Here is a 17,572-nt window from a genome sequence, read left to right as displayed (position 1 = left end):
TAATTCATGAGATTGTTGGCCCCATGTTGAGATCTCAACAACAACAATACCGTTGGGAATGAGAAGAGACGAAAAAAATGACCGAAGAAGAACAAGGTGTACCAGCAGTATTGAACCGTGATGAAGATAAACCTCCTCCATCCATCAACGATCAAGATGTGAATCACTCATCGTTGAAGAACAACAGTCATGATTCACCCAATGAATCCATACCACATAATGACCATTCAATATTATCGAATCATCAATTAGAATCAAATTTAGAGGAAAATCTCATTGAAATATCTTGTGTTAAAATGATTCCGAATAGTGCTAGTAGTAGTAGTAGCAGTAATACTAATAATTTTAACAGTACTGTTCAATCAAAGAACTTTATTCCAATTCAATTAGAAAGAAATTCTCATAGTCTCATTTATAGAAATCAGAAATTTCAAGCAGAATTGGATGTTGATTTTTTAAAATTATTTGGTAGTAGTCATACTGGTCGAGGTAGTAGTCACACTGGTAGTAGTAGTAGTAGTAGTAGTAATAGTAGTGGTAGTGGTACTCATAGCAACAGTAATAATAATCGATTCAAATCTTCCACCACTCATCCATCTGCAGCAGTATTAACCATTGCATTAGAACATGTATTTGCTATTCATCAAAAACATTCTCTCATGTTTTCAGTATTTACATTTCAACCCAAAGACTCTAAAAAGATTGTCTATCATTTTGAAACCTCTTCGATTGAAGAAACTTGTGAATGGATTCATTCATTAAGATGTAATACTTTTAAATTACATGATCCAACATGTTCAATGAATGATGTCAATACCATTAATAATAATACTCTATCAAATACCTATAATGACATCCATACACCTATCAATAATAATAATACCAATAACACCAACACCAATAACACCACCAATAACACCAACACCACCAACACAGGTAACACAAATAATAATACCAATGATAATAATAATAATACCAATAATAATAATAATACCAATAACACCAATAATAATAATACCAATAACAATAACACCAATACCAATAACAACACCAATAATAACAATAATAACACCACCAATAACACCACCACATCATTTGGATCTCATCGTCAAGTACTCATCTTTTTAAATCCATTCAGTGGTAAAAAACAAGGTCTCAAACTCTTTGAAAAACATGTCAAACCTATTTTAGATGTTTCACACCTATCCTATGTAGTGATTAAAACTGAGAGAGCTCATCATGCTCTCGAGTATTGTGCTACTGCACAAGATCTTTCTCAATACACAGATATTATTGGAATGGGTGGAGATGGAATTATCTTTGAAATTATTAATGGAATTGGAAAGAGATTGGATTGGAAACAAGTCTTTCAATCGATTCGAATTGGACACATTCCAGGTGGTACGAGTAATGCATTGGCAGTGAGTGCTGGATCTCAACTCAAATCAGGAAAACCTGCAAGTCCTGAAATGGCTGCATTTATTGTAGCAAGAGGATTCTATCAACCCATGGATTTAGAATCATGTTTTCAAGCACCTAACAAACATTATCTTTCTTTTTTAAGTATTACATGGTCAGCCATAGCAGATGTAGATATTGGTACTGAAAATATGAGAGTAAGTAGTGTGGTTTATTTTTGGTGGTGTGATGCTGATTTTTATATCATGATTTTGGTGGTGTGGTGTGCTGATTTTTATATATCATATTGATTTTTGGTTGCCAAAATGGTGTGTTTTTTTAATATTATGGTACCATTGTTTTTTTTTTGGATGTACTCTGCGACATTTTTGAATCTATTTTTCATCATTTTGGATTGTTATTTTTGGATTGAATCTATTTTTCATCATTTTGAATCTATTTTTCATCATTTTTCATACATCATTTGACTTCCTGAATGGAAACACTGCCAGTGGCTTGGAGGTGCTCGTAACACGGTTGGAGCTCTGAAACAAATTCTCACAAAGAAATCTTATCGTGGAAAATTGAAATATTTACATCCAAGTGGTGAAGAGTCATCTTTTACAACATCACAACGATCCAATTCTGTACCTAATATTAAATTGAATCAACAACGATATTCTTCATACAACAACTACAAGAAGAAGAACAACAACTACAAGAAGAACAATGATCATCACACATGCATGACCAATGAAAAGATTCAATGTCCTCTCTTGGAACAATATTTTCATCAAGATTTCAAAGCCATTGCACCTGATTATTGTAATGGTAATGGACTAGTGAATGAACAGAACATGGTCAACATGGATACCACAAATTCTACTGTCAATCATGAAAATTCAATATCTAGCTCATTAACACTCACAGAAATTGAAGACAAATTTAGTTTATTTGTTGCAGCGAATATTTCTCATTTATCTTATGATTTTATTGCTTCTCCAATGGCTCATCATCATGATGGTTATATTGATTTAGTGTATGTCAAGGACAATATTAGTAGAGGTGATTTTTTAAATATATTTTTAGCTGCAGAGAAGGGAGATCATGTGTTTGATAAGGCAGTCGATGTTTCAAAGGTGAAGGCATTTAAATTAAGTCCCATTGACACTGGTTCCTATGTGGTCGTGGATGGCGAGGCAGTGGATTATGGTGATATTCTTGTTGAAGTTCATCCTTCCATGTGTAATTTATTGACTCTTTAGAGCATTCATGGACATTTTCGGAATAATAAAACCAGCCAGATTATTTTGAAGCGAAAGGAAAATTTGCATTTCTTGTTTTGCTTTTTGAATGTGTTCGTTTTCACGGAGCTGGATTGGAAATTTCACTTTGCAAACGTCGTATCATGTAACAATGAAAAAGCAGTCTCAAAACAAAGATGCTCAATGGAAAGTCTTGTTCCTGAGTGGAGGAATTGGCATTACTCCTTTCATTTCAATGATTCGAGGAGTGTCCCATAGTTTAATCTTCAATTAAATCATCAACAAATTGTTAATTTTGAAACAAATCAAGAATATTCAACCACTTCACAACAAGTGATCATAAAAAAAAGGTTAGCTCAATAAAAATTTGTTAAATAAGAAATTGATATAAACCATGTTCCTTGAAAAATGTAATGCGACGAAAACATCGTTGAGCGAATTAACGACGGATAACATTTAAAAAGATCGTGGGAAAAACCCATCAATGATAAGGCCAAAGCCAATCGAGGACACAAAAGTGTCAAAGGAAATCACTGAGCAAATCATTGATACAAAAGGCAAAAGCCAATTAATACAACATATATTTTTAAAATTTTCCGTCGCTGATTCGCTCAATGATGTTTTCGTAGCGATGATAGAATATTTCTCAACGAACATGGTTTATACCAATTTCTTGTTTATAATTGTATTGATCTAACATTTATCATCACAGGATCCGTTTCTTGTGACATTTTACAACAATAACGGTTTACATTCCGTCTCCATAGATATTTGGATAACCCAAAACAATAGCTTGATAAGTAATGGAGATTAATTCATTTATTCAAATAGTGGAATGAACCAAGTACGCTATAACATCATGTTAGTATAATCTTACAACACAGTTCACTGTATTTCAAAATCAACCTTGGTTTTAAAATATAGCACAATAAAACTAACGCGATATTGAGAAATATCGAGCATATAATAAACTATAATATTATGAAGGTGTAGCTTTTAATATCTTCATTGTAATGAATATAGTTACAGCATAAATCTACATATACAAACTCATTTTGAGGATGAGTGTTTATGAAAATACTTAATTATTGCAAATATCAGAAATCTTTAGTGTCAGATATTGGTCAACAGCATTTGTTTTAAAATTTATATAAACATAGCATATTCACGAGTATCGCATTAATCGGAAAGTATTCCGTGGCTAACGATAAAAACAACAAGAGTGACGCGTCTGCGTAACTATGGTATAAAAGAAATTACTGTGTTGGCTGATAGTGGACGAACGAAAGCTGGATTCTAACTAAGGATACTCTTCAATCATGTCAGAGCAGTATTTGTGAGAAGGCATAAGAAGACTGCAAAAGTGAAACCGTTTCTTGATTTTGTAAAGAATTGCAATTAAATTCCTAAAGTTTAATTTAAAAATTCCAAACACCACCAGCCTTGGCAACATTTACAATTGAACTGGGTGATACTTTCTCATGTACATACTCAAAGCCCATATTGGGAAAATATTTCGATAATTCGTATAAGTGATCATACAATTATGATTAAATACTCCACTAATACTCTCTTGAGGGAAATCTCCATTAGGTAATTGTTTTCTCAATAAAAAGTAAACACCCATTTCAATAACCTTCAAATTAGGGTAATCACCAGTCATCAAACTCAATAAGGCCCAAGCAGTGTTAATGACTCGTGATGTTTCCGATTGAGAATATTTGTGAGTCACACAAGACAAGTAGGATTCACCCCATCCTCCATCTTGTTGTTGTTTAGAAACAATAAAATCACATCCCTTTCGCACCATAGTATTCTTTGAATAAATATGATTCACTGGATCCACAGCATTCAATGCAGTAATTGCAAACCATGTACCATAACAGAAACACACTGCCCAACCACCATACCATCCTCCTTCAGGTGTTTGTTTGGATTCAATGACTGAAATGGCATGTTTGATACTATCATCAATGAGAGGAATATAAGGTGAATTTGGATAATACTTTTTAAAATGTAACAAGGCAGTGATGCATGCACTGGTACATTCAGTGTGAGGATAATCAATCATAATTTCACCATACAATGCTGCTGGATTAATAATTTCAATCCATGAATGAGTTCGAGAGAGTTCATAGGTTGCCCATCCACCATTGGTACCTCCATTGAACATGCTCAAAATGACACGAATGGCATAGGTGAGACGTTCTTCATCGAGTATGAGGTGTTGTGAAGTTTGTTGTGGTAAAGTTTGTTGTGGTTGAGAGGATCCTCCACTTTCATGAATCAATCCACTCAGTGGATTTTGAGTGCATTCTAGGGAAATTGGCGCCAATAATTGTTCGAGTTCTTCACACGAGTTCTTCTGCTGATTCAAACCAAACAAGTCATGAATACTCAAAATGGACTTGATACCTTCTGCTGTACAATCTGAAATTGGCCAACCGTGATCTTTGGTACTGAATGGCCATCCACCCTTTGATTGTTGTCGATAGTAAGACATTCGATTTGGAACATCTTCCTTGACTTGAGTAAAATTAATAAAATTATAAGCCTTCAATAGTGTTTGTAAATGAGAAGGTCGATCCAATAATGGTTGAATACAGTGATGATCACTACCATTACTACTCTTAAATCTCTTGTAATATTCAGCAATGGCTTGTGTTGCAAATGCAGTATCCCATAATTGAGATCCATTATAACCTTGATATTTCATACCATCGTCAGATAACCATAAATAATCATAGACTCGATCTAAATGAGCCTTAAAATGCTCAGTTTGTGATCCTTCATGGAAATAGACACTCAACATGTTCAATACCTTATTTACAGGACCAATACAAATATGGTTAGTCACTGAATCTTCATACTTGATATGGTCAATACAAGTGCTCAGAGCCTTATTTCTAAAATAACCAATTTTGAAATACTTTTCATAAGCAACAAACACATGAATCATGGATGCATAGAGTTGAGTAAATGGATGATAATTATCACGAGGATTGACATAGGATCTAAATTTAGTCCATGGTTGTTTGGAATATTCAATTCCACTCACATTCTTGTAGAGTTCAGTTCTCAATTCTTGAATCAAAGGATCACTTTCAGCCTTATCATAAACCTTTCCAAGTCCATACAAATAAGCCATTGGTAAATACACGACACGACAATGGCACCACCATTTACCAGGTTGAATATATGGAAACCAATCAGGAAGTAACCACAATTCAGGTGGAATTGGATCAATACAATCCCAACTCATGAGACCCAATACACAAAGATAAAGTTTAGCCCATTGAGGACATCCCATGGTACCATGGGCTGGTTCCTTTCCAAGAAATTCCAATGTTTGTTTCATGAATTTGTGTTCACTCGATACTCCCAATAGTCTTAGTGCGACATAATTGAGTACAGTTCCAAAAATGGTCGAGTGACCCTCAATATGGAGTCCATAACCTCCATCGTTATTTTGCTTACTTTGAATGTATCGAATCATTTCGTATCGGAATGGACGAGGTAATTTCTCTCCACAAATATACATGACAATCACAATACCTGGTAAGAGAAACATTGGACCACCATAATCGCCTGCCCAGTGACCATCATCGGTTTGAACACTTCCATAAAAATCAATAGCCTTTAAGAGTTTTTCATTGACCATCGATTCACTGAGATTGGTTTGATAATTATTGGTCTTGTTAAAGGTATAGACCAGTGGTTGAGTTGTACTTGTGGAGGTATTTTCAATAGGATGAGCATTGGAAGTAGTAGTGGTACTTGTAGTAGTGGTGGTACTTGTAGTAGTCGTATCATCATTCTTACTTGTTGCAATACTCTCTTCCTTCTTACCATCATCCAAATGAAATGGAACATCATTCACATAGGTGTGTGGTAATTCAAAATTGGATGGCTTGTTCAATAAATGCATATCAATCGCTGATTGTGGAGCATTGAATTGTTTGAGAATGGATTGTGGGAATGGAATCCAACGTTGTCTTCCTTCCTTGACCACAAGTCTCCATTCAATAGGTTCATCCTTGTTGGCATCATAATCATATTCACGAAAATTGAATTGTTCTAAAAGTTGAGTGAGATGAGACATTATTCAAGTATATTTAAGAGTTGCTGATGATGAAAAAGAGACAAGAACACGTGCGGAAATTTCAATGTGTGTGTGAAACTGAAACAATCGAGAAGGCGGCAGGTGTTTCGTTTCTTGAAATTTTTTTTCAAGAGTTTTTGGAGTACGAATTTTTCGCTCTGCGAACACGTTCTCCTCGTGGTGGTCGATCGCTTCCCAACGACCCTTGTCCTCGTGGTTTCAAAGGCTTTCACCGAGTTGACTTGAGCTTACACAAAATCCGAAATGTGATGGCATGGATGGTAATTCATGTTTTAATATTAATTTTTCGGAATTGTTGTGTGTATATATTACACGCGTGTATGTAATTACATAGTTGGTGTGATTTACAATTCCATGTTTTGAATTCTCTATCCCAAATAACTCACAGCCACAAAGAATAACAAAACAGAAATAATGACAAAATCAGCAATACTCTTCTCTACAACTATTGATCTAAATTCCTTTGAAGTATCGGGATTTAATTGTTTTCTCAAACTCACTCCAAAAACCATTGAACAAATACATGTAAAGAATCCAGCAAGCATGGCATTGAAAGGAAATGTTCCTACTAATTGACAATAAACAAATTGAACAACGGCAACAAGAACAGATAGAATAATAAATTGATCAATTAATTTAACTCGTTGTGGGGTTCGTGTTTGATAATTCTTATACAAGGTTGAAAGCACCACAAGAATGCTGCCAGAGTTGGCATCAAAAGAGTCCGAAGAAGACATTTTTTTTTAAAATTTGAAATTGGGCTTTTCGATATACTCTCGTCATGATGAAACACCACACACAGGTCATTATGTAATGTACACCTCAAAACAAGAAAATGATGGAACTCATTCATTGACCACCACCCTCTGCACCACCAACAATCCAATCAATATGATTCTCATCCCGTCTCTGACTTTGAAAAATTGAAAAAAAATGAGCAACTCACCATCATCATCAGATCCAACCAACCAAGAGGTTTCTTTGGACTCAAGTACTCCATCTTCTCCGATTCCCCAAAAACAACCCAATACCTTTCAATTCATGCTCATGGGTGCTATGGCAGGTCTGTTATCGGATGGAGTGGTTCATCCCATTGATACCATTCGAACCAATACCATTTTGAGATCGGCAGCATCATCTCATACCTCACAAATTCCCAAATTTCAATACTCTCTTCGTTCACTCTATAGAGGATTTTCTGTTGTTTCACTCTTTACCATTCCTGCTCATGCCTCTTATTTTGTTTCCTATGAAAAGTCTAAAGAATATTTTTCTCCAATTTTAAAAAGTGATAATTTAACGTACTTGTTGAGTGGATTAATTGCTGATATATTTGGTGGATTATTTTGGTGTCCAATGGATGTTATGAAACAAAGATTTCAATATCATCAGAGATTAACATTTAAAGATATGTTTTCAAGTCCAAATTCATTGAAAATCATTTACAAAGGATTTGGTACTTCGATTGCAGTGTATGGACCTTATGTATCACTGTATTTCATGTTGTATGAGAATTTGAAAAAGACTCACTTTTTACAACATTTACACAAGTCTGGTATCAATGATTTTACAAAAGACTCTACGAATCACTCAAATCACTCGAATCACTCGAATCATCAACAGCAGCAGTCGACTCCCATGACAACAACATTATCACTTCCTCACTATATCATTTATGCAAGTATGGCTTCTACAGTGAGTGCCATTGTGACCACACCACTCGATGTCATCAAAACCAAAGTACAAACTCTTGATATCTATAAATCTCCATTTGATGTATTGAGAAATGAATCACCCCTACACATTAGAAATTGGCCAATGTATATGAGTGGATGGAAACCAAGAGCATTATGGATGGCAAGTGGAACAGCACTGACTATGGTATTTTATGAAGAATTGAAAAAGGTCATTCATGTGGTTGAAGAGTAAAATAGGTATTGAGATCACTCGAAAGGTATTGTACTAGTACTAGTAGTAGTAGTATTCATAATGGACAACTATGTGTGGTTCAACCCAAGCAGGGTCGCAGAAAGAACGAACTAGTAGTAAAAAGAGAGCGCAGCAACCTTCATCACCTCGACCATGCATGCAAGTACTTGTTGGCATGCCTTAAACGAATTGGAGTCATGCTGATCGTGCTTGCTTTAGTACTTTTTCAAAAAAATGGCGCCTTCAAATTCCGCTCACAATGGTGGTCGACCATTTCCAGGACGACCCAACAAATCCTTTTCATTGGATCGTTGTCATGTCACTACCACTACCACCACGACAAGACCCTCTCTTCATATGTCATCATCATCCACACCACCAACACTCTCAACAAGTGGTAGTATGCTTCATTCTCCCTATCATGTTCAATATTTTCATCATCATCATCATGACGATGATCATGAATCACCTCTCAAACTCCTCGGTGCACAACAACCACAACAACCACAACAACAAATTGTATCACAACAACAACATTCTTCGGGATCAACATTGGATCAAACAAGTCCAACCTCTCAAGTGATTCAAACCAATGATGAAGCAACTCAATGTAAATACATACTCTCACAATTAGGATATATTCATGATGATTATATTCAACACATGTTACAACAACATTCATCCAATCAAGTACTTGCAACATCACCTTTTAACAAGCCATCCACGTTACAACTAACAAGTATTTTCAACAAACAACCATTATCACCTTCCATAAGATTATCGAATCATTTGAATACTTCATTTCATCATCAACCATTTCAAAATATTCAAAATCAATCACCATATACTAATAATCATCACACTCCATTTAATAATAATCATCACAGTCAAATCTCTCCATTTAATAATAATAATCACATTCAAAATTCTCCATCTAATGAATTTAAAAATCAAGTATTGGCATCACCTATTATCATCAAAGGATATTATATTCGATATCAATTAATTAAGAAATTGGTTGAAGATTTTATTCATCAAAACAAACACAATGACACTCTTCAAATTATTAATTTAGGAAGTGGTTATGATACTTTATACTTTTATATTAGAGATTGTAAATGGAACACAACAAGTGATTCACATGTTCTTGGTTCTTCAGGTCACAATCCATCCATTAAATATTTAGAATTGGATTTTCCAAAAGTCATTGAGAGCAAAAAGAGAATACTTGAAACATTGAATATTGAATTTATGAGTAGTAGTATTCATGAAAAATCGAAACATGTGTCGTCGTCGTCGTCGTCGTCGTCGTCATGCATGAACCGAATCGATCAAATGGACCATTCAATGAATATCAACAACAACAACACGACGACGATCAACACCACCATCACTAGCCCTACCCAAAGCACTACCCAAACCCCTTGCCAAAGCACTACTACCCAAAGCACTACCCCCACCAATACATTTACCAATAATGATACTACTACTACTACTACTACTACTACGACATGGATCCATGATCGTAATAGTAGTATTATGAATAATACCAATGAACCCATTTCTAACCTTTCATATATTTTAGAATCATGTGATTTATCGGATATTCAATCTTTCAAGAATATTATTCTACAATATTGTAACACCCATGCACCAACTCTATTCATTAGTGAAGTAGCAATGTGTTACATGTCAAAGAAAGATTCATCTCTACTTTTAGATACCATTTATTATGATTTATTTAAATCTTCATTCAATGTCAAGTTTATTGTTTATGAACCAGTGATGGATCAAAACAATTCGTATGGAAAACAAATGTTGAATAATTTATCAAAAAGAAATTCACCTTTTATATCCATTTCTAGTTCCTTAAATGAACAATATGAAAGATTTAAAAAGTATTATCAAGAAGATATAACCAATACCACCACCACCACTACCACCACATCAAATACTGATACTAGTACCACATCCAATACTGATACTGATACTAGTACCACATCCAATACTGATACTGATAGTACCACATCCAATACTGATACTGATACTAGTACCACATCCAATACTGATACAAATTTATGTATTCATATAGACACACTCTTCAATATTCATAATGAAATGATCAAATTAGACAAGACTCTATTCAACATTCATAAACGACATCCCATGTTTGATGGCATTGAGGAATGGCAAATGATTTCACAAGTCTATGCATTTTTATATATACGACGTCAGGATGATGATGATACTAACAAGAATGAACCTTCTCTCAGTATCACTTGTAGTAGTAGTAGTGGAAGTGGAAGTAGTAATAATAATCATCACATTGGTCGTAATACTACTACTACTCACACCAGTAATAATATTACTAACAACATGAGCAATAACACGACTAGTCATAACAACATGGATACGACTCACCAATCAATGACACACAAGATTCAACTCTGTAACATGATTAATTTATTACACAGGATGAACTGGAACGATTCATCACAATAGTATTATCATGTATATTCAGGACCTGACTCTGAGAATAAACAAGGTTAGGATCCAATGATTTGGAACAATGACGCACATTCATGGTGGTGGTGGTGTTGTGGTTGTTGCTGCTGTTCTTACTGCTGTTCTTACTGTTGGTGTTCTTGCTGCTGCTCTTGTTCTTACCAAGAGACTCGATTGTCATCCTTGGAGGATGATCATCACTCGTCGTATCATCCTTAATAGGTCCACATCGATTTCCTTTGATCAAATTGTGATGCACATGAATGGGAATTCCAACACCATCCATGATAAATATTCCATACGCTTCATTATTGACAATTTCATTATTGGAAAATTCCATTTGACCCTTATTACTCATTCCACTCACCATAATTCCATTCTCTGAATTGGAATGAATTTGATTATATGAAAGTATGGTATGAGCATTGGTATTGGTCAAAGAGATTCCACTTTGTAATTGATGTGAAATGATGGAATGAGAAATCTCAAGAGTGGAATCATGATAACTCAATACACCAAAAGAATGATTACGAAGAACATGACAATGAGAGAGTTTGAGATGGGAACCATCCTGTGCAATGATACCATTTCCAAGTGAATCTTGAATCTGAACATGTTCCAAATGGACATTTGAATCGTGTTGACACTTGATTGCATTTCGTTCATGCTTGGAGAGAATGGAATTGGAAATGTGAATATGAGATGAATCCATACAATGAATGGCACATGCACTTGTACACGATGAGAGATGTGAATGAGTGAGTGTGCATTGAGTACATCCTTTCAATACTAATGAAACACCTTGGAAATGACAGTGATGGAATTTGAGATTCATATTGAGAAAGGTCATGATGGATGAAGAAGAATTTTCTGTTGTTGTTGTCTTGTTGGGAGAACTCGTACTAGTATTGGTCGTAGTAGGAACAGTATTGGTAGAAGTATTGACAGTACTCGTAGTTGTCGTATGTTCCATAGTGGTGGTGGTGACATTTTCATCACACACACTCACGAATTGAACATTTCTAAATTCAAGAGTAGGTCGTAGTGATACGGATGATGACGATGTATTGGTATGTAAAGATGCAATTTCAGTGTTTGGACTCTTGATTTGAATGATCGAGCGAGGAATATCATCATGGTCGTGTGAATGGTGGGTTGAAGAAGAATCTTCACCATTCTCACAACTACCACATACAATAACATGTTGATATTTTGATTGAGATGAAAAGAGTAAGGAAGGAAAGAGAACGGCTTGATCGGAGAGTTGAATCCTGAGAATGGATGGATGGCGATCACTCTCTCCATCATTACTCTGAACCAAGAGCTGATACAATGATTGTTCATCTACATTACCATTGGTATGTAGATTATTATTGAGGGTGAAATGATCAACATGGGAGGTTTCATGGTGGATGTTTTGGCTCATTCTCAAAAAGACACACACACTCTCGTCTCTACTTATTTTTAAGATTTGTTTGTTGTGTTTTTGTACCCTTAGATACCCGCGGGTATCGAGAGTGTTGTTCCTTAGACCCCTTGATTGAGATCAGTCGCAGCAAGTGCAAGCATTGCATTGCTTTCAAACATCGTAGTGTTCATTCCATGCACACACACACACGAAATGGTCTCTCATTGCATTCCATGAAGAACCGTTACATGATTTGAGAAGAGAGAGAGATTCGGTTAAAGAGGTGGCGCGCCAAATGAAATTTTAAATCTACAGTTACATAACGATCGTAGACTGTTTTCAAAAATAATCAAAAAAAAAGCAGCGTATTTGTACAGTAAGAGAGCCTCATCATCATCATGAGTAAACACACGACCGAGTCGTTCGAGCCGGGCTACACCACGATTGGTGATGAATACGACAAGAGTAAAATTCTAAAGGAGCAACGATTAAAGGACGGCCGTACCGTTGGTAAACAATTTGTAACCTCTCCCACAAAGAGAGGTAAAGTCGGAAAGGGAATAACTTTCGGAGATTTCAAGTCGCTCTATGATGGAGATCCATTCGAAGATCCAGGAACAAATGAAAGAAAATACAAGAAGGAGAATGAACTAAAGGCACAAAAGATACACAAGACTCCATTCAAGCCAAGCTCTCCTCCAAAGAAGTCTGTCGGTCTAGGCACCTACTATGGAACCATTGGAGGTGTTTATCCTCACGAACAAGAATACGACACTCTCCAAAAAGGAGAGAAGCCACAACCGGTTAAGGAACAAAAGAGACCCATCTACACCAGTCCTCCAAAGAGAGGTACCTATGGATATTTGGGCGTAACCATTTCAAAAGGGACTGAATACAAGTACGAAAGCGACCCTTTCGATCATTCTCTTGAAAAGAAAAAAGAGAAGGAGGAAGAAAAACAAAAACAAGTGAGCAAGAAGGCATTCATTTCTTCCTCTCACCATTTAGATTATTTTGACACTCATAAGAATGTGGCTGCTCCAAAGATTCTTGGTACTGATGAAAAAGTTGAAGAGATGTTGAAAAAGACAATGGAAAAGGAATCTGCTTCTCCAAAGAAGGATTCAGAAGAAAGTAAGAAAAAACCTTTCTATCCTTCTCCTGTAAAACAAAGAAGTGATTTCCCTGCGTATATGGAGGATCCTTACGACAAGAGAGTGCTTACCAAGAAAGACGAAAAGGAACAAAAGAAGCCAGTTTTTAAGCCCATGAGCTGCGGTACCAAGAGTTACCCCACTCGATCAATTTTGTTCGGATCTTCTGTGAATATGTCAAATACATTTTAATCAGTACTAATGTCGTCATCAAGATGAACCTAAGAATTAACTTTTGGATGGCTTAGTTGAGATGCAACTTGACTTCCAATAAACATTTTTGTTTCAAATTCAGATCCTAATGAAATTCTGTGTAAACAGTTTTTACACCTTGGTTTAATCGCATATTTTAATTCTTCTTTCTTAAGTGCTTGAGAAAACCAGCCAGTTGTTTGTGATTGAGAAGCTTCTCTTTGAGTTCAGCGAATTTCTTAGCTGCCCTTGCATTGTGATCTTCTGCTCTTTGCTTGAGAATTTTAATCTTGAAAAGAGTATCTTGGCAAAATTGAACATATTCTTCACTATTTCTGTCCACTCCTTCTTGACTCTTTTGATACATGGTTCTTCTTCTGGCAAGTTTTTGTTTCTCCTTTTGAAGTCTTTCCTCGATAATGTTGATTCTCATCATTAACTGGTCTTTGAGGTCTTTCATGACAGTGTAATAGATTTCTTCAGCTTGTTGTACCGATTTAACACCATCCTTTGGAATGAGATGATCTACGAGGTCCTTATTCTTACGTTGCTCTTCTAGCTCTCTTTCCTTTTCTCGTAATAAACGTAATTCTTCCATGGTAGGTCTATTTCTTTCCACATCATAAATGGTAGTGGTGGATTGAATATTACGTTCTTCACTGTATCGAGTGTGGAGAATATTAGCCATCTCGGATGTACTTTTCACAATTTCTTCTTTGCATTTAATCTCCGTCTGAAGAAGAGAATGAAATTCTTCCACCGTTTCAACCAATTTTGGCCGTGGCATAAATGGATCAATAATTTCAGTATAGAAACCACCATCTTTTGTGTATTCACGAACCGATCGAGTAATCTTTCCTTCACCATAATGATACTCTAAACGAATCTTTTTATCCACAACATAGAACGTTCTTTTGGCAACATCTTCATTGGCGTTTTTGCTTTCATCTCGAGTGAATTTTTCAGTCATTTTGACAATGATCGAATCATTGAGTTGTTTACGACGAGTGAGAGCACCATCCATCATTAACGTGTTCTTATCGAACAATATGTTGTTGTTGGTAGTAGTTGTAGTATTCGATGGGATCATCATGGTAGATTCAGTAGTAGTAGTGGTGGTCGAGTATTGCTGTTGCTGCTGCTGCTGCTCAATAAGTGTATTGTTGTTATTGCCATAATTGTTGTTGTTGTTACGATCATTGCCAGATGACATCATGACATCTCCAATAATTGGACCATACATGTTGTTCATGGATCCATCTACTTCCTCTCCACCCACATGATGGATCGAATGAATATTATTGGTGAACATTCCAATCGTTGGTTTCTCAATATCATAGGAAACTGATCGATAACACAAGAAATCTCCAAATTCAATTCTATTTTGATAAAATTCAAGAACTTTCTTGGGATGAAATAAATTCTTTGAACCATCAAATAATTCAATTCTCTTCTCCAAACCATCCAATCGAGCTTCACTATAAAATTTATATTCTCTTCGAACACCCTTCTCATACACAAATTCTTTAAGAGCCTCAAAGTTCGATGTGGTCTTTCTTCCAGGTTCAAACCATTCATGAATGCGTTCTCTAATAGGAGAACTCACAGTGGTGGTGGTGTGGTATGGTGTGGTTGTTGTTGCACTCATGACATGATCAGAATATGGAGAGTAAATGAAATAGATGGATCGTTTTTTGAGTAAATCTCTGTACAAGAGTTGGTGTGTGAATATGAATGAAATGGTGGTGGTGGTGGTATCAAGTATTTGTGTGTGTGTGTATAAATAAATGAATGAATGTTTAAAAGAATCAGAACCAATGAACAACAACAACCACTTACTTTCGATGATTAAAATAATAGTGAATTTCTTGCACTCTTTCTCTATTCTCATCCAAATAGCAAGTAATCATTTTCGTGATCAAATCTTTTCGATAGTATGGAGAGAATAATTCCAAAGTAGCATTTGAATACTCAACACATTTGTAATTCAACGGATATCGATCTTCATATTTTCGTTTTGAAATTTGAATTTTTCCAACCCAAGAAGTAGGAACATCTAACACATCATCATCATATTCACCTTCTTCCACAGTGAGAAATTCAATTCTTTTTTCTTCTTGTAATGTTTCATCTTCTTCTTCAAAATTATCATCATTCTTTGTATTTCTAATAAAAATATATTCCCAATGATGTAAATTCTTCAAGTCGAAAATAATATTTGAAATTTTCTTTTCAAAAAACATGTTGCACCAATAATTTTCATGATTCCATAAACTTTCAATTCCATAATATCCTAACTGATCAATTTCATTCAATTCAATAATTTCACCTGTAGATGGTTCAATAAAGAATGGAGTTTTGATATCTCTTCTTCCTGGTAATACAACCACCCAACAATGAACATAATTTAAAATTTTAGGTAAAGTACTGTGTTCACTCACACCCTCTTCTTCACTCATATCTGAATGGCTGTTATTGGATGCATTCGGATTTGATGTAGGATTGAGAACTTGATGTACTTGTTGTTCAATATCATCATCATGTTGTTTCAATGGATAATCTTCTTTTTTGAAATGACTGGTCAGGTTGGGTCTAACTTTGAGTTTGTATTTACTTTCTTTGAATATTTTTTTTTCTTCTTTCACTGCTTCTTCTTCAGGTTCAATTTCGAATGGAAATAATCGTTGAGTTTGATCATTGAATACAATACTCTTTTTAGCATAACCAGAGACACAATAAGCATTAAATCCAGCTCCAATCAATAGAGAGGTCAAGAGAATGGACAAATCAAAACTATTTCCTTTTTGCCAATAGAGAGTGGTGGTTGGACTACAAACCACTTGAGGCTATACTCGAGTAGTAATAATAGACAGAGAGTGGATTAATGGTATCAAGAGAATTATTATTGAAGGACTCCACATGGTCGAAAAACACAATTATTTGAACTTACAATTTCAAAGGGTTTGTCAAGGGATTCAAAGGTCGTATGATGATGTACAAATGTTGCAATACCTTTAGCATCATAAAGATCTGGATAGGGTAACAAGGTTGGTTTGATATATGTACAAATGAATTTCTAAGAATATCAGAAAGTCACCAAACAGAACGTCATATGATACCAAATGATACCATTCAGAAATAATCATCACTTTGTTGCTTCTTCTCAAACACACTTACATGAACTCCTACTTCATTTTCTGGATACAACATGAGTGGTTTTCGATCTTTGAATAATTGAGAATATTGTTGGTTGAAATTTTCAACATATTCCAAAACAATATCTTCTCTGGTATCATTGGTTCGATAAGAATCGGGAATGAATGAAATGACACGATCCTTTTGAATGGGTTTGTCTTCACTAATCCGATAATCGAATGGTTCCGATGAGAGTGCTACTTTGGATTCTAATTTATTCTTGTTCTCTTTCTGAGCCTTGTCATACAACTCAAAGATTTTATCAAGGCGTTGAGCCCTATCCATGGAATGCCATTCCACGCCTTGATCCATTTTGTTGTAATTGGAAATGAAATTTTTTGGCGGGTGCGTCAGGTCCATATCTACAAGTGGTCACGCCAAAAAATTTCATTTCCAACACTAC

The 17,572-nt window shown here is 35.3% G+C and overlaps 8 protein-coding genes across 8 annotated transcripts; 4 read left to right on the top strand and 4 right to left on the bottom strand.

Annotated features, from left to right (window-relative positions):
- Positions 1–77: 77 nt before the first annotated feature.
- C9374_009640 (uncharacterized protein) lies at positions 78–2,663 on the top strand (the record flags this gene model as incomplete). The annotated part of the gene is made up of 2 exons (XM_044699850.1): positions 78–1,616; positions 1,911–2,663. The coding sequence occupies 2 exons, from the start codon at positions 78–80 to the stop codon at positions 2,661–2,663; spliced, it is 2,292 nt and encodes a 763-aa protein (XP_044554957.1).
- Positions 2,664–4,116: 1,453 nt separating this feature from the next.
- C9374_009639 (uncharacterized protein) lies at positions 4,117–6,765 on the bottom strand (the record flags this gene model as incomplete). Its single annotated transcript, XM_044699848.1, has 1 exon — positions 4,117–6,765. The coding sequence occupies one exon, from the start codon at positions 6,763–6,765 to the stop codon at positions 4,117–4,119; it is 2,649 nt and encodes an 882-aa protein (XP_044554956.1).
- Positions 6,766–7,154: 389 nt separating this feature from the next.
- C9374_009638 (uncharacterized protein) lies at positions 7,155–7,523 on the bottom strand (the record flags this gene model as incomplete). The annotated part of the gene is made up of 1 exon (XM_044699847.1): positions 7,155–7,523. The coding sequence occupies one exon, from the start codon at positions 7,521–7,523 to the stop codon at positions 7,155–7,157; it is 369 nt and encodes a 122-aa protein (XP_044554955.1).
- A 196-nt stretch (positions 7,524–7,719) lies between these two features.
- C9374_009637 (uncharacterized protein) lies at positions 7,720–8,715 on the top strand (the record flags this gene model as incomplete). The annotated part of the gene is made up of 1 exon (XM_044699846.1): positions 7,720–8,715. One exon carries the CDS (start codon positions 7,720–7,722, stop codon positions 8,713–8,715), a length of 996 nt encoding a protein of 331 aa, XP_044554954.1.
- Positions 8,716–8,949: 234 nt separating this feature from the next.
- Positions 8,950–11,217, top strand: C9374_009636 (uncharacterized protein; the record flags this gene model as incomplete). Its single annotated transcript, XM_044699845.1, has 1 exon — positions 8,950–11,217. One exon carries the CDS (start codon positions 8,950–8,952, stop codon positions 11,215–11,217), a length of 2,268 nt encoding a protein of 755 aa, XP_044554953.1.
- A 5-nt stretch (positions 11,218–11,222) lies between these two features.
- On the bottom strand, positions 11,223–12,646 carry C9374_009635 (uncharacterized protein; the record flags this gene model as incomplete). The annotated part of the gene is made up of 2 exons (XM_044699844.1): positions 11,223–11,245; positions 11,338–12,646. 2 exons carry the CDS (start codon positions 12,644–12,646, stop codon positions 11,223–11,225), a joined length of 1,332 nt encoding a protein of 443 aa, XP_044554952.1.
- A 380-nt stretch (positions 12,647–13,026) lies between these two features.
- Positions 13,027–13,974, top strand: C9374_009634 (uncharacterized protein; the record flags this gene model as incomplete). Its single annotated transcript, XM_044699843.1, has 1 exon — positions 13,027–13,974. One exon carries the CDS (start codon positions 13,027–13,029, stop codon positions 13,972–13,974), a length of 948 nt encoding a protein of 315 aa, XP_044554951.1.
- A 157-nt stretch (positions 13,975–14,131) lies between these two features.
- Positions 14,132–17,481, bottom strand: C9374_009633 (uncharacterized protein; the record flags this gene model as incomplete). The annotated part of the gene is made up of 4 exons (XM_044699842.1): positions 14,132–15,680; positions 15,814–16,820; positions 16,925–17,050; positions 17,152–17,481. 4 exons carry the CDS (start codon positions 17,479–17,481, stop codon positions 14,132–14,134), a joined length of 3,012 nt encoding a protein of 1,003 aa, XP_044554950.1.
- Positions 17,482–17,572: the final 91 nt, after the last annotated feature.

Source organism: Naegleria lovaniensis (assembly GCF_003324165.1).
Source record: "Naegleria lovaniensis strain ATCC 30569 chromosome Unknown tig003, whole genome shotgun sequence".
NCBI classification, from domain to species: domain Eukaryota; phylum Heterolobosea; class Eutetramitea; order Acrasida; family Naegleriidae; genus Naegleria; species Naegleria lovaniensis.
The sequence above is the reverse complement of the archived record's forward strand: the minus strand, read 5'-3'. Positions and strand labels throughout refer to the sequence as shown.